The sequence below is a fragment of the Salvelinus alpinus genome, chromosome 23 (assembly GCF_045679555.1).
Source record: "Salvelinus alpinus chromosome 23, SLU_Salpinus.1, whole genome shotgun sequence".
In the NCBI taxonomy this organism is placed as follows: Eukaryota; Metazoa; Chordata; class Actinopteri; order Salmoniformes; family Salmonidae; genus Salvelinus; species Salvelinus alpinus.
In genome coordinates this window covers 41,905,896-41,918,442 of record NC_092108.1, presented here as the reverse complement: position 1 = coordinate 41,918,442, position 12,547 = coordinate 41,905,896, and the positions used below count along the sequence as shown (strand labels likewise).

General features: G+C 41.5%; 1 protein-coding gene across 1 annotated transcript; it reads right to left on the bottom strand.

Moving 5' to 3' along the window:
• Positions 1–3,987: 3,987 nt before the first annotated feature.
• On the bottom strand, positions 3,988–11,313 carry LOC139551038 (inhibin beta C chain-like). The gene is made up of 2 exons (XM_071362390.1): positions 10,774–11,313; positions 3,988–5,244 (listed from the first exon to the last, which is right to left on the bottom strand). The coding sequence occupies exons 1-2, from the start codon at positions 11,117–11,119 to the stop codon at positions 4,451–4,453; spliced, it is 1,140 nt and encodes a 379-aa protein (XP_071218491.1). The 5' UTR covers positions 11,120–11,313; the 3' UTR covers positions 3,988–4,450.
• Between the last annotated feature and the right edge of the window lie 1,234 nt (positions 11,314–12,547).

Sequence of the window (12,547 nt, the reverse complement as noted above, 5' to 3'; positions counted from 1 at the left end):
CCTGGGGGACACCAAAAGCATGTTTAGGATTCCCAAACATTGTCTTAATTTGCAATACAACAACGTTTCAACCGTGATAGAATTGAATGTGGACCTCAAACTTAAGGTAGATGAATGCAGTTCATGTCCAGTGTGGTCAAATGCTGAAAAAAAAATAAAAAAAATGAAATGATATAAAGAGGAAGTGATGCTCAAAGTCAAGAAATGGACAAACAAACATTAATTATGGTTGAACCAATGAGTCTCCCTGTGCGATGGAAAGGTTCCAACAATGAACTTTGTGGGAGTAGTAGTAGTAGTGTTTCATTATGGTTTTAAGGAGACACATAGAGAGGAAGCAAATATCCCTGTGACCTAGTTGCATGCTCTTGTGGTGGGATACCTTTCAGATTTATCACGCCACAGTGAGTACATCTGAAAGAGAGAGACTCTTAAAAACAGCTTAATACCGAAGCCCGTTATAATACTGCCTCCTGAATAACCACACTCAACATCACACGCCACCCACCCAAGTTTGCACAATGATGAAGACTGATTCAGATTTTTGACTCCCTGCAAATTGTATACATTGGGTGGTAACAAGACCTTTCAAAACGTAAGATTGAGGATGTTAATATCAGGTCTTGGCTGTGGAGAATTAGAGGATGGACTTCTTGTAAGTATGAACAAAGAACTTGGCGAGTTACCTAGTGTACATTCTCTGTACTTTTACTATATGAAGACGGCTACATTTGTAAATATTTGTGTATGTCTGGAGATTGATTACTTACTTATATTCAACTTTCCGGACACTTGATACGTCACACCCCTCATCAATCTACTCAAGCAATGGACAAGTAACCTGTGTACATAGCACTGTAGGCTTCCCGAAATGTATTAACGCTTTAGAATACACAATTTGAAATTATATCAGTATATAAAATATTTAAATGAACATACACAAATATACACTGAGTGTACAAAACATTAGGAACACCTGCTCTTTCCATGATATTGACTGACCAGTTGAATCCAGGTGAAAGCTATGATCCCCGTATTGATGTCACCTGTTAAAACCACTTCAAATCAGTGTAGGTCAGGGGTTCCCAAACTTTTTTGGCCCACAACCCAATTTTGATATCTGAAAATTCTCACGCCCACACTATTGTGAAAACAATTATGTAATTAACAGCCAATGTTAACTTTTTTATTTGGGGCTATGGCAGTCAATTGAAAAACATTCTAACAGTATTTATGATTGTCTTCTCAACTCACCATCACATACTTTTAATGTGGGGCAGTCAACTGGAACTTACATAATGTCTCTTATCTCACCACCACTAATAGATGGGGGTGCTTGAGGCATGTCGCGTCGGAGATTTTCAAAATCAGAGGGTGTGGTCGACAGTGTGCGCCTCATCTCTGCTGTCATATCCAAGCTGGATCGATATCTGGTTTTAACAGTTTTCAGATTTGAATAATTTTCATTCATATTTTTAAGGTTAACCACATAACAATGATTTTAAGATACAAAGACGATATTACAATATATATACATATATATTTTTGGAAATATTTTGTATATTTTGGTTGGGGGATTTTGGGAATTCTCCTGTGACCCTATTTCCATATCAGGAACCGCTGGTGTAGGTGAAGGGGAGGAGACAGGTTAAAGAAGGATTTTTATGTAGTGGTCTGGGTGTAGCTGGTGCAGAGGAGTCTGGCGCAGGACAGCAGAGATGAGTAACACAAGTAACTTTACTCAAATATTCCAATAACATGTGGTAATACCGAGCCCACAATAACGGACCGAACATACATAGAACAATCACGCACAAAAACCATGGGGAAAACAGAGGGTTAAATAATGAACATGTAATTGGGGAATTGAAACCAGGTGTGTAAAACAAATACAAAACAAATGAAAAGTGGATCGGCGATGGCTAGAAGGCCGGTGACGCCGACCGCCGCCCGAACAAGGAGAGGGACCGACTTCGGCGGAAGTCGTGACATTTTAAGCCTCGAGACAATTGAGACATGGATTGTGTATGTGTACCATTCAGAGGGTGAATGGGCAAGACAAAAGATTTAAGTGCCTTTAAACAGGGTAGAAATGGGGTTACTCGAAAAGGTGTTACTAATGTTATGTACACTCTGTGTAAATATATACTGTATTTGGAAATGTTATAATATACATTTTATATAAATACGTATATATACTATATATATTAGTATGTGTATACAGTACGTACACTGACAAATATATTTTATATTGAAATGGGCTATCCTCTGACTTTCATATCAAAATCTCTCTCTCACAATTTACAAAATAGGTCTTCTACTGTACACACCCAAAAGTAGTGTTGGGTTATGTCTCAAAACGGTTGTTATATGTTGGGTTGTTGTGTGAATAATTGTTCGTTTTGAAGTTGTTTGATAGAAAACCAACGGGTTTGGTTGCCTGCTACCTGTTTATTTTTTGTTATCTTTGTCTTAGATAAAAAGTAAGATATGATGATAATAGTTATTACACAGTATCTTTAGCATTATTTGTTTTTTATTTATTTATCCGAACTTATCGCTATAATATTGAATTGTGCTTATCAAAATACAGTATTGCCTTTCATATTCCTTTATCATTACGTTACACTAAAATACATTTTATTTATTGTTTAAAGATATGATATGTGTTCATGGGGCTGAGTTTACAATGCATTGCATCATGTGTGCAGTGTGCTATTCTTACTGTCATGCAAAATTAAACACTACTCATTTGTCCCGTAGGTCATTCACTCCTTGGTCAAGGCTACACTCTTAGAATAAAGGGTTCCAAAATGGTTCTTCGGCTGTCCCCATAGAACCATCTGTGGAAAATGTCCTACATGGAACCAAAAAGGGTTCTACCTGGAACCAAAAAGGGTTATTCAAAGGGTTCTCCTATACTCCCAGTCGGTATTAGATAGAATGTCGCAGCCTCGCCCCACCTGTGGGGAAAACAACCTGTGGTTACCTAGGTTACCCTATTGGCTCACAGAAAAATCTTGACCTTTTCAAACACAATTTTCTTGTCTGCTTGTTTTATTCAGTTACAAACTGACATTTAAGAAAAGTACGACATGTCTAAAGATTACTTTTCAACATTGCCTGCTCCCGAGCGTTCTCACTACTTAGAAAAATGTACTGTTGTAGGGCTTCCCTCGTGCCCTTTTGCAGCCACGTGAGTGAGTGCTACTGTAGCTAGCTACCGACCGGAACATTAAGCTAGCCAAGACCAACAACACAAACAAACAGACTATACAGCTACAAGTAGTGAGTGTCGTTACGAACGAACTATACTAAACAAGATGCCTTACCTGTGATTAAACGTTTTCCACATAGATAACTAGCTACGTGCACCTTCTTGGACACCAGCTGCCCACAATTTCCTACTCTTCCACATCGAATAGCCAGGGCTCTTCTCGCAGGCTCTATTTCCCAACTTGGAAGCATTGTGAACCATAGGTCGGGATTTTTGACCTGGTTACATGTTCATTGAACAACACAGCAGCTTTTCAGCATGTTTTGTTCGTTCTTTTATGTTCTAAGTGGCACCTTTTTTTCTAAGAGTGCACAGTATGAACGGTTTCAAGGCTACAGCTGCATGATATTGGCTATCATATATGTATTTCACGGCACACCCTAACCTTGAAATATTATCTGACTAGATGGTATTCCGAAGCACAACCACACATATCTTGTCAGAATTTCAAGTTCTGTTACTGTTGCTAAGGAATTAATCACATGGGGTAAAAACATAATTTGTATGTAAAAATATTTATTGTAAAGTTTGTGTACAGATGCATTCAGGCACAACAACCCAACATAAAGTAGTAATATCCATACTACCATTATTGAAATGTTAAAGAATAGTATATTTTCTATGGACAAACTTCCAAAATGTTTGGAAATAATACTGTACATAGCATTAAATTCAATTGAATATATATTTAAAGTACAGTGATGTAAGGAACATACTAAATATTGTAACATTGAAAACTACAAACAATACAAATACGTTTTAGACCCTGTTAAATAAATTACAATAAATAATGTAATTTTGTACATAGTCTTGGAAGAATATGACATTACGGGCCACATGAGACTAACATTAAGTTTAATCTTCCAAATAAAATAGTAAATATCGGAATCATCACTCCACAGTAACTTGAATTGTTTACAATGAACCTATTTTTGCTCTCAGAATCCATGGATGATGGATGATGTTGGGTATTTTTGTTTGTTTAACCATTGAAAAGGACACTAGGAATGTCACTAATTGAGCATGACAACTGTTATTTTCTTACTTCCTTTGAAAACAGTAACCCTTCTATTTCAGAATGTACCACTAGCACATTGTATCTAATGGCTCGCCAAAAGGAAAAAGTTTGTTCCAACTCTTTTTTAGTCCTTGCCTGGTCTTGTCCCGAAGGACTCAAGCACAGTGGCATTTGCTGACAATCAAGTCATTGAAGGGTGTGAGCTTCAACTTTCCCCGACTGTCGTAGTGCATGAGGACCATAGGTTCATAGGCTGCCGGCACACAACAGGGCCGAGGTGTTGCTCCCTTGTTGATATGATGAAGACGAGACTTCACCTGCGCGTGCATGCTAGCTGGCTTGTAGTTGTGGGGGCAGGAGCCGTCACAGAAGTGCATGTTGTAACCATCGGGGGCAACGACCCAGTCTGACCAGCCAATCTCCTTGAAGGACACGTTGACAGACTTTCGGCAGCAGCGACCATCTTCATCGCAGTTGTCTTCTTTGTTGGAGCGAGTCCGTCTCCTTCTGCCTGCTGATCTAGGCTCTACAAGGTCTACCTCCAGGACCATCTGAGGGGTCCTCTTGGGATCAGTTCCCTCTTCGACGACCAGTCCTACTTCCACAACCAGAGAGTAGCCGTCCGACCTCCCTCTCCACTTATCAACAACAGTTCTGATGTCCAAAGTTAAATCTCCAGTTCTTGTAGCGGGCGTCTGAACAAGGGTCTCCGTGTGAATCAATAGAGAAGAGTTCAGCGGTTTCATCTCATAGATCTTAACATGAACCTCTTCAGTAATCGTGGGCTCGGCAGCTTTCGAGCCATCCAACAGTTGTCTGTAGAGCTTCAGCTCAGCCCGGGCCAAAGTGAGATCCTTCCTGATGTTTGGGTTCTTGTGGAAGACAGCTCTGTACCAAAGCACATCTGATGTGTGTTCCTCATCAGTCCGAAGCACTTTGAAAGGCTCCACTGAAAGAGGTGAAAAGAAGGTTGTTAGACAAATGCTCAGCTTCTTGGAATTACTGTCATCACTTCAATAGGCTGTGCTTTTAAGAGTTATAATGGATCTGTCTTTACCGCCTCAAAAAATTGCTAAATTACATTCAAATGATTTACAAATTAGAATAGTTCATTATTATATACCTTGGAGAAGAGGTACAGTTGAAGTCGGAAGTTTACATACACCTTAGCCAAATACATTTAAACTCAGTTTTTCACAATTCCTGACATTTAATCTTAGTAAAAATTCCCTGTTTTAGGTCAGTTAGGATCACTACTTTGTTTTAAGAATATGAAATGTCAGAATAATAGTAGAGTGAATTATTTCAGCTTTTATTTCTTTCATCACATTCCCAGTGGGTCAGAAGTTTACATACACTCAATTAATATTTGGTAGCATTGCCTTTAAATTGTTTAACGTGGTTCAAATTTTTATTTATTTATTTATTTAACCTTTATTTAACCAGGTAGGCAAATTGAGAACACGTTCTCATTTACAATTGCGACCTGGCCAAGATAAAGCAAAGCAGTTCGACACATACAACAACACATAGTTACACATGGAGTAAAACAAACATATAGTCAATAATACAGTGAAAAAATAAATAAATAAATAAATAAAAATAAAAAATAATAATAAGTCTATATACAATGTGAGCAAGTGAGGTGAGATAAGGGAGGTGAAGGCAAACAAATATATGTATAAATAAATAAAAATATAAAAAGGCCATGGAGGCGAAGTGAGTACAACACAGCAAGTAAAATAAAAACTAAAAAACACTGGAATGGTTGGTTTGCAGTGGAAGAAAGTGCAAAGTAGAGACAGAGATAATGGGGTGCAAAGGAGCAAAATAAATTAATAAATAAATACAGTAGGTAAAGAGGTAGTTGTTTGGGCTAAATTGTAGATGGGTTATGTACAGGTGCAGTAATCTATGAGCTGCTCTGACAGCTGGTGCTTAAAGCTAGTGAGGGAGATAGGTGTTTCCAGTTTCAGAGATTTTTGTAGTTCGTTCCAGTCATTGGCAGCAGAGAACTGGAAGGAGAGGCGTCCAAAGGAAGAATTGGTTTTGGGGGTGACTAGAGAGATATACCTGCTGGAGCGCGTGCTACAGGTAGGTGCTGCTATGGTGACCAGCGAGCTGAGATAAGGGGGGACTTTACCTAGCAGGGTCTTGTAGATGACCTGGAACCAGTGGGTTTGGCGACGAGTATGAAGCGAGGGCCAGCCAACGAGAGTGTACAGGTCGCAGTGGTGGGTAGTATATGGGGCTTTGGTGACAAAACGGATGGCACTGTGATAGACTGCATCCAATTTATTGAGTAGGGTTTTGGAGGCTATTTTGTAAATGACATCACCGAAGTCGAGGATTGGTAGGATGGTCAGTTTTACAAGGGTATGTTTGGCAGCATGAGTAAAGGATGCTTTGTTGCGGAATAGGAAGCCAATTCTAGATTTGACTTTGGATTGGAGATGTTTGATGTGGGTCTGGAAGGAGAGTTTACAGTCTAACCAGACACCTAGGTATTTGTAGTGGTCCACATATTCTAAGTCAGAGCCGTCCAAAGTAGTGATGTTGGACAGGCGGGCAGGAGCAGGCAGCGATCGGTTGAAGAGCATGCATTTGGTTTTACTTGTATTTAAGAGCAGTTGGAGGCCACGGAAGGAGAGTTGTATGGCATTGAAGCTCGCCTGGAGGGTTGTTAACACAGTGTCAAAAGAAGGGCCAGAAGTATACAGAATAGTGTCGTCTGCGTAGAGGTGGATCAGAGAATCACCAGCAGCAAGAGCGACATCATTGATGTAAACAGAGAAGAGAGTCGGTCCAAGAATTGAACCCTGTGGCACCCCCATAGAGACTGCCAGAGGCCCGGACAACAGACCCTCCGATTTGACACACTGAACTCGATCAGAGAAGTAGTTGGTGAACCAGGCGAGGCAATCATTAGAGAAGCCAAGGCTGTCGAGTCTGCCAATGAGGATGTGGTGATTGACAGAGTCAAAAGCCTTGGCCAGGTCAATGAATACGGCTGCACAGTATTGTTTCCTATCGATGGCGGTTACGATATCGTTTATGACCTTGAGCGTGGCTGAGGTGCACCCATGACCAGCTCTGAAACCAGATTGCATAGCGGAGAAGGTGTGGTGTGATTTGAAATGGTCGGTAATCTGTTTGTTGACTTGGCTTTCGAAGACCTTAGAAAGGCAGGGTAGGATAGATATAGGTCTGTAGCAGTTAGGGTCAAGGGTGTCCCCCCCTTTGAAGAGGGGGATAACCGCAGCTGCTTTCCAATCTTTGGGGATCTCAGACGACACGAAAGAGAGGTTGAAGAGGCTAGTAATAGGGGTGGCAACAATTTCAGCAGATAGTTTTAGAAAGAAAGGGTCCAGATTATCTAGCCCGGCTGATTTGTAAGGGTCCAGATTTTGCAGCTCATTAAGAACATCAGCTGACTGTATTTGGGAGAAAGAGAAATGGGGAAGGCTTGGGCGAGTAGCAGAGGGGAGGGCAGTGCTGTTGTCCGGGGTAGGGGTAGCCAGGTGGAAAGCATGGCCAGCCGTAGAAAAATGCTTATTGAAATTCTCAATTATAGTGGATTTGTCGGTGGTGACAGTGTTTCCTATCTTCAGAGCGGTTGGAAGCTGGGAGGAGGTGTTCTTATTCTCCATGGACTTTACGGTGTCCCAGAACTTTTTTGAATTTGTGTTGCAGGAAGCAAATTTCTGCTTGAAAAAGCTAGCCTTGGCTGTTCTAACTGCCTGTGTATATTGGTTTCTGGCTTCCCTGAAAAGTTGCATATCACGGGGGCTGTTCGATGCTAATGCAGAACGCCATAGGATGTTTTTCTGTTGGTTAAGGGCAGTCAGGTCAGGAGAGAACCAAGGGCTATATCTGTTCCTGGTTCTAAATTTCTTGAATGGGGCATGCTTATTCAAGATGGTGAGGAAGGCATTTTTAAAAAATGACCAGGCATCCTCTACTGACGGGATGAGATCAATATCCTTCCAGGATACCCCGGCCAGGTCGATTAGAAAGGCCTGCTCGCTGAAGTGTTTCAGGGAGCGTTTGACAGTGATGAGTGGAGGTCGTTTGACCGCTGACCCATTACGGATGCAGGCAATGAGGCAGTGATCGCTGAGATCTTGGTTGAAAACAGCAGAGGTGTATTTGGAGGGCAAGTTTGTTAGGATGATATCTATGAGGGTACCCGTGTTTACGGAATTGGGGTGGTACCTGGTAGGTTCATTGATAATTTGTGTGAGATTGAGGGCATCAAGCTTAGATTGTAGGGTGGCTGGGGTGTTGAGCATGTTCAAATTTAGGTCGCCTAGCAGCACGAGCTCTGAAGATAGATGGGGGGCAATCAGTTCACATATAGTGTCCAGAGCACAGCTGGGGGCAGAGGGTGGTCTATAGCAGGCGGCAACGGTGAGAGACTTGTTTTTAGAGAGGTGGATTTTTAAAAGTAGAAGTTCAAATTGTTTGGGAACAGACCTGGATAGTATAACAGAACTCTGCAGGCAGTCTTTGCAGTAGATTGCAACACCGCCCCCTTTGGCCGTTCTATCTTGTCTGAAAATCTTGTAATTGGGGATGAAAATGTCTGAATTTTTGGTGGTCTTTCTAAGCCAGGATTCAGACACGGCTAAGACATCCGGGTTGGCAGAGTGTGCTAAAGCAGTGAACAAAACAAACTTAGGGAGGAGGCTTCTAATGTTAACATGCATGAAGCCAAGGCTATTACGGTTACAGTTACGGTTACGGTTACGGTTACGGTTAATGTTTCGGGTAGCCTTCCACAAGCTTCCCACAATAAGTTGGGTGCATTTTGGCCCATTCCTCCTGACAGAGCTGGTGTAACTGAGTCAGGTTTTTAGGCCTTGCTCACACACAATTTTCAGGGGTCAGGGCTTTGTGATGGCCACTCCAATACCTTGACTTTGTTGTCCTTAAGCCATTTTGCCACACCTTTGGAAGTATGCTTGGGGTCATTGTCCATTTGGAAGACCCATTTGCGACCAAGGTTTAACTTCCTGACTGATGTCTTGAGATGTTGCTTCAATATATCCACATAATTTTCCTTCCTCATGATGCCATCTATTTTGTGAAGTGCACCAGCAAAGCACCCCCACAACATGATGCTGCCACCCCCGTGCTTCATGACTGGGATGGTGATTTTCGGCTTGCAAGCCTCCCCCTTTTTCCTACAAACATAATGATGGTCATTATGGCCAAACAGTTCTATTTTTCTTTCATCAGACCAGAGGACTTTTCTCCAAAAAGTACGATCTTTGTTCACATGTGCAGTTGCAAACCGTAGTCTGGATTTTGTATGGCGGTTTTGGAGCAGTGGCTTCTTCCTTGCTGAACGGCCTTTCAGGTGATGTCTATATACGACTTGTTTTACTGTGGATATAGATACTTATGAACCTGTTTCCTCCAGCATCTGCACCAAAGTACGTTCATCTCTAGGAGACAGAACACGTCTCCTTCCTGAGCGGTATGACGACTGCGTGGTCCCATGGTGTATATACTTACGTACTATTGTTTGTACAGATGAACGTAGTACCTTCAGGTGTTTGGAAATTGCTCCCAAGGATGAACCAGACTTGTGGAGGTCTACATTTTTTTTGATTTTCCCATGATGCCAAGCAAAGAGTCACTGATTTTGAAGGTAGGCCTTGAAATACATCCACAGGTACACCTCCAATTGACTCAAATGATGTCAAATCGCCTATCAGAAGCTTCTAAAGCCATGACATCATTTTCTGGAATTTTCATAGCTGTTTACAGGCACAGTCAACATAGTGTATGTAAACTTCTGACCCACTGGAATTGTGATACAGTGAATTATAAGTGAAATAATCTGTCTGTAAACAATTGTTGGAAAAATTACTTGTGTCATGCACAAACTAGATGTCCTAACCGACTTGCCAAAACTATAGTTTGTTAGCAAGAAATTTGTGGAGTGGTTGAAAAACAAGTTTTAATGACTCCAACCTGAGTGTATGTAAACTTCCGACTTCAACTGTAATTAATATCTGCTCTCGGAATTACTATCAAGCCTTTGCTAAGTCCAAATGCTAATGGTAGGCTTTTGTTGGAGTGCACACAAAAACGAAGCACTAAGACTAAATTATATGACTCACTCATTCTCACGAGATATGGTTTGAGAAAACACTGACAGGTACATTAACATTAAACCCAAAAAATGTTTTTTAAGGCTTTTTGTTTGTTTCTTCATAAAAGCGCATTTGAATTATTCTTGTTGAAGACACCACCGTGGGAGAATGTTTATTGGGACACAGGTACACACCTTTTACAAAGCCCAAACCATTGGCTTTGACGTCTAACTCAGACCTTTTCAATAGGTTATAAATACACCATACGTAAAGGCAAAATTCCATGCAGTCAGATCTAAATCTAGAATGTCAACAGTCAGGTCCTTGTGGTTAAAACCAGTACAGTAGAAATGTGTCTTTAAATAAGGTCTCACCTGTGGCTGGGAGAAGCAGGGTGGATGTCCTCCTAGGGGAATGCCGGGATTCCCCCTCCTGACTGGAGTTCCCTGTCAGATGCCTCAGTGTTTCCCTGTAGAGCTGATGCATCCTCCTCAGCTCCTCCTCTGAAGCCAATTCCCTGGGCCTGGGCTCCTTCTCCATCCCCACGGAGCTCAAGATGCCTGTCTTCACTGCCTCCAGGAGCAGGGCCCTCTGGCTCTCCTCCTGCCCCAGGCGGGGTGTACTGTCTTGGGCCAGGCGGGGCCGGCCCTCCCCCTGATGGAGGCTGGAGAGGAGGGCCACCCAAGAGAAGAGAAAACGCAGTGCGACTGAGCTAGGCATGGTTGGTTTGTTCTCAGAGGTGCACCCTGTCTGGGGTTGTCAATGTTATGAATGAAATTCCAGACATGCTTTCATTTATACAGCTCCTGCATGGCCACACCTCTCCTTGATGTCAGGTGAGCACTCTTCATTATGTAGAGGATTATGTAGCATGCATTATCTATCATGTTCCACAAGGTGGGAAAGCACGCTTTGTATAGTACTCCTTAGAAGAAATTAATATAATTCATGTCTGAAAACAGTCGAACCTTTCATGTATTGATTGAGTTCAATGGATTGTTTCCAGACAAAATACTGCATATAACCATATATAATACCGCTCATATTAGTGGTATCAATATGTGTTGTAAATACAATACGCTATGATTGTATGAGCTATGACTAACCCTAAGCTATGACTTTCACCAAAGCAGAGCCACTGTAAAATGTGTGGTGAGACAACGTTCGTCTCAATACTTTTCAAACTGTCACAACACTTCCAAAGCAGCGGCACGGACCAGGCCAGCTACTTCTCAGCACATTTTTGCCTTCCAGGTCCAACATTTTGCTGCTCTGTCGCAGTCTACCATGGAAGACAATACGCAGAAAAGTAGTGCTATTTGTATTTGAGCAATATTGATTGGCCTTTCGTTCATTCAAGCACCACTACGCTCCAGCGAGTCACAACCTTTCGAGCACTCGAGCAGTGCAGAAGTTGATCTCTACGTTCACATCCTGAGCAAAATGAAGCGCCCATCAATCTAGTCGCTTGAGCTTATTTATTTTAGGGAAAGTGATTTACAAAAGTAAAACTAGCAATAGGCTGGTTACTGTTCATAGTCTGCAAAAAGAAATCTACAAAAACACACTGTAGCATTTGTCTTGGCAGGCCTACTGTAGTCAGGTTGATTAAGCAATAAGGCCCGAGGGGGTGTGGTATATCTCCATTATACCACGGCTAAGGGCTGTTCTTATGCACGACGCAGCGCGGATGGATACAGCCATTGGCCATATATGGATGGGTACAGTATATTGGCCATATACCACAAACCCCCGAGGTGACTTATTGCTATTATAAACTGGTTACCAACATAATTAGAAGAGTAAAAACAAATGTTTTGTCATACCAATCAGCATTAAGGCCTCGAACCACCCAGTTTATAATATCTCTTTTGGAATGCAATTGTCTTAAAAGGGCAGTGTCCTAATCTTCTCAAAATTATAAACATTTATGCAATTAATACAGTGCAACTCTAAAGAATGGAGTAATGACTTACATTGCTAAATTATATTAAACAGCTTTTTAATACATATCATCATAACCAAATATAGCCTGCATGAACCCAATGCATTTAAAAACGACATCATCTGGGCCAGTAGAAATTCTGTTCTGGCCAGTAGATTTTTGGCCAACTGGCCCGCTTGAGCCAGTGAGAAAAGTTAAAGTTG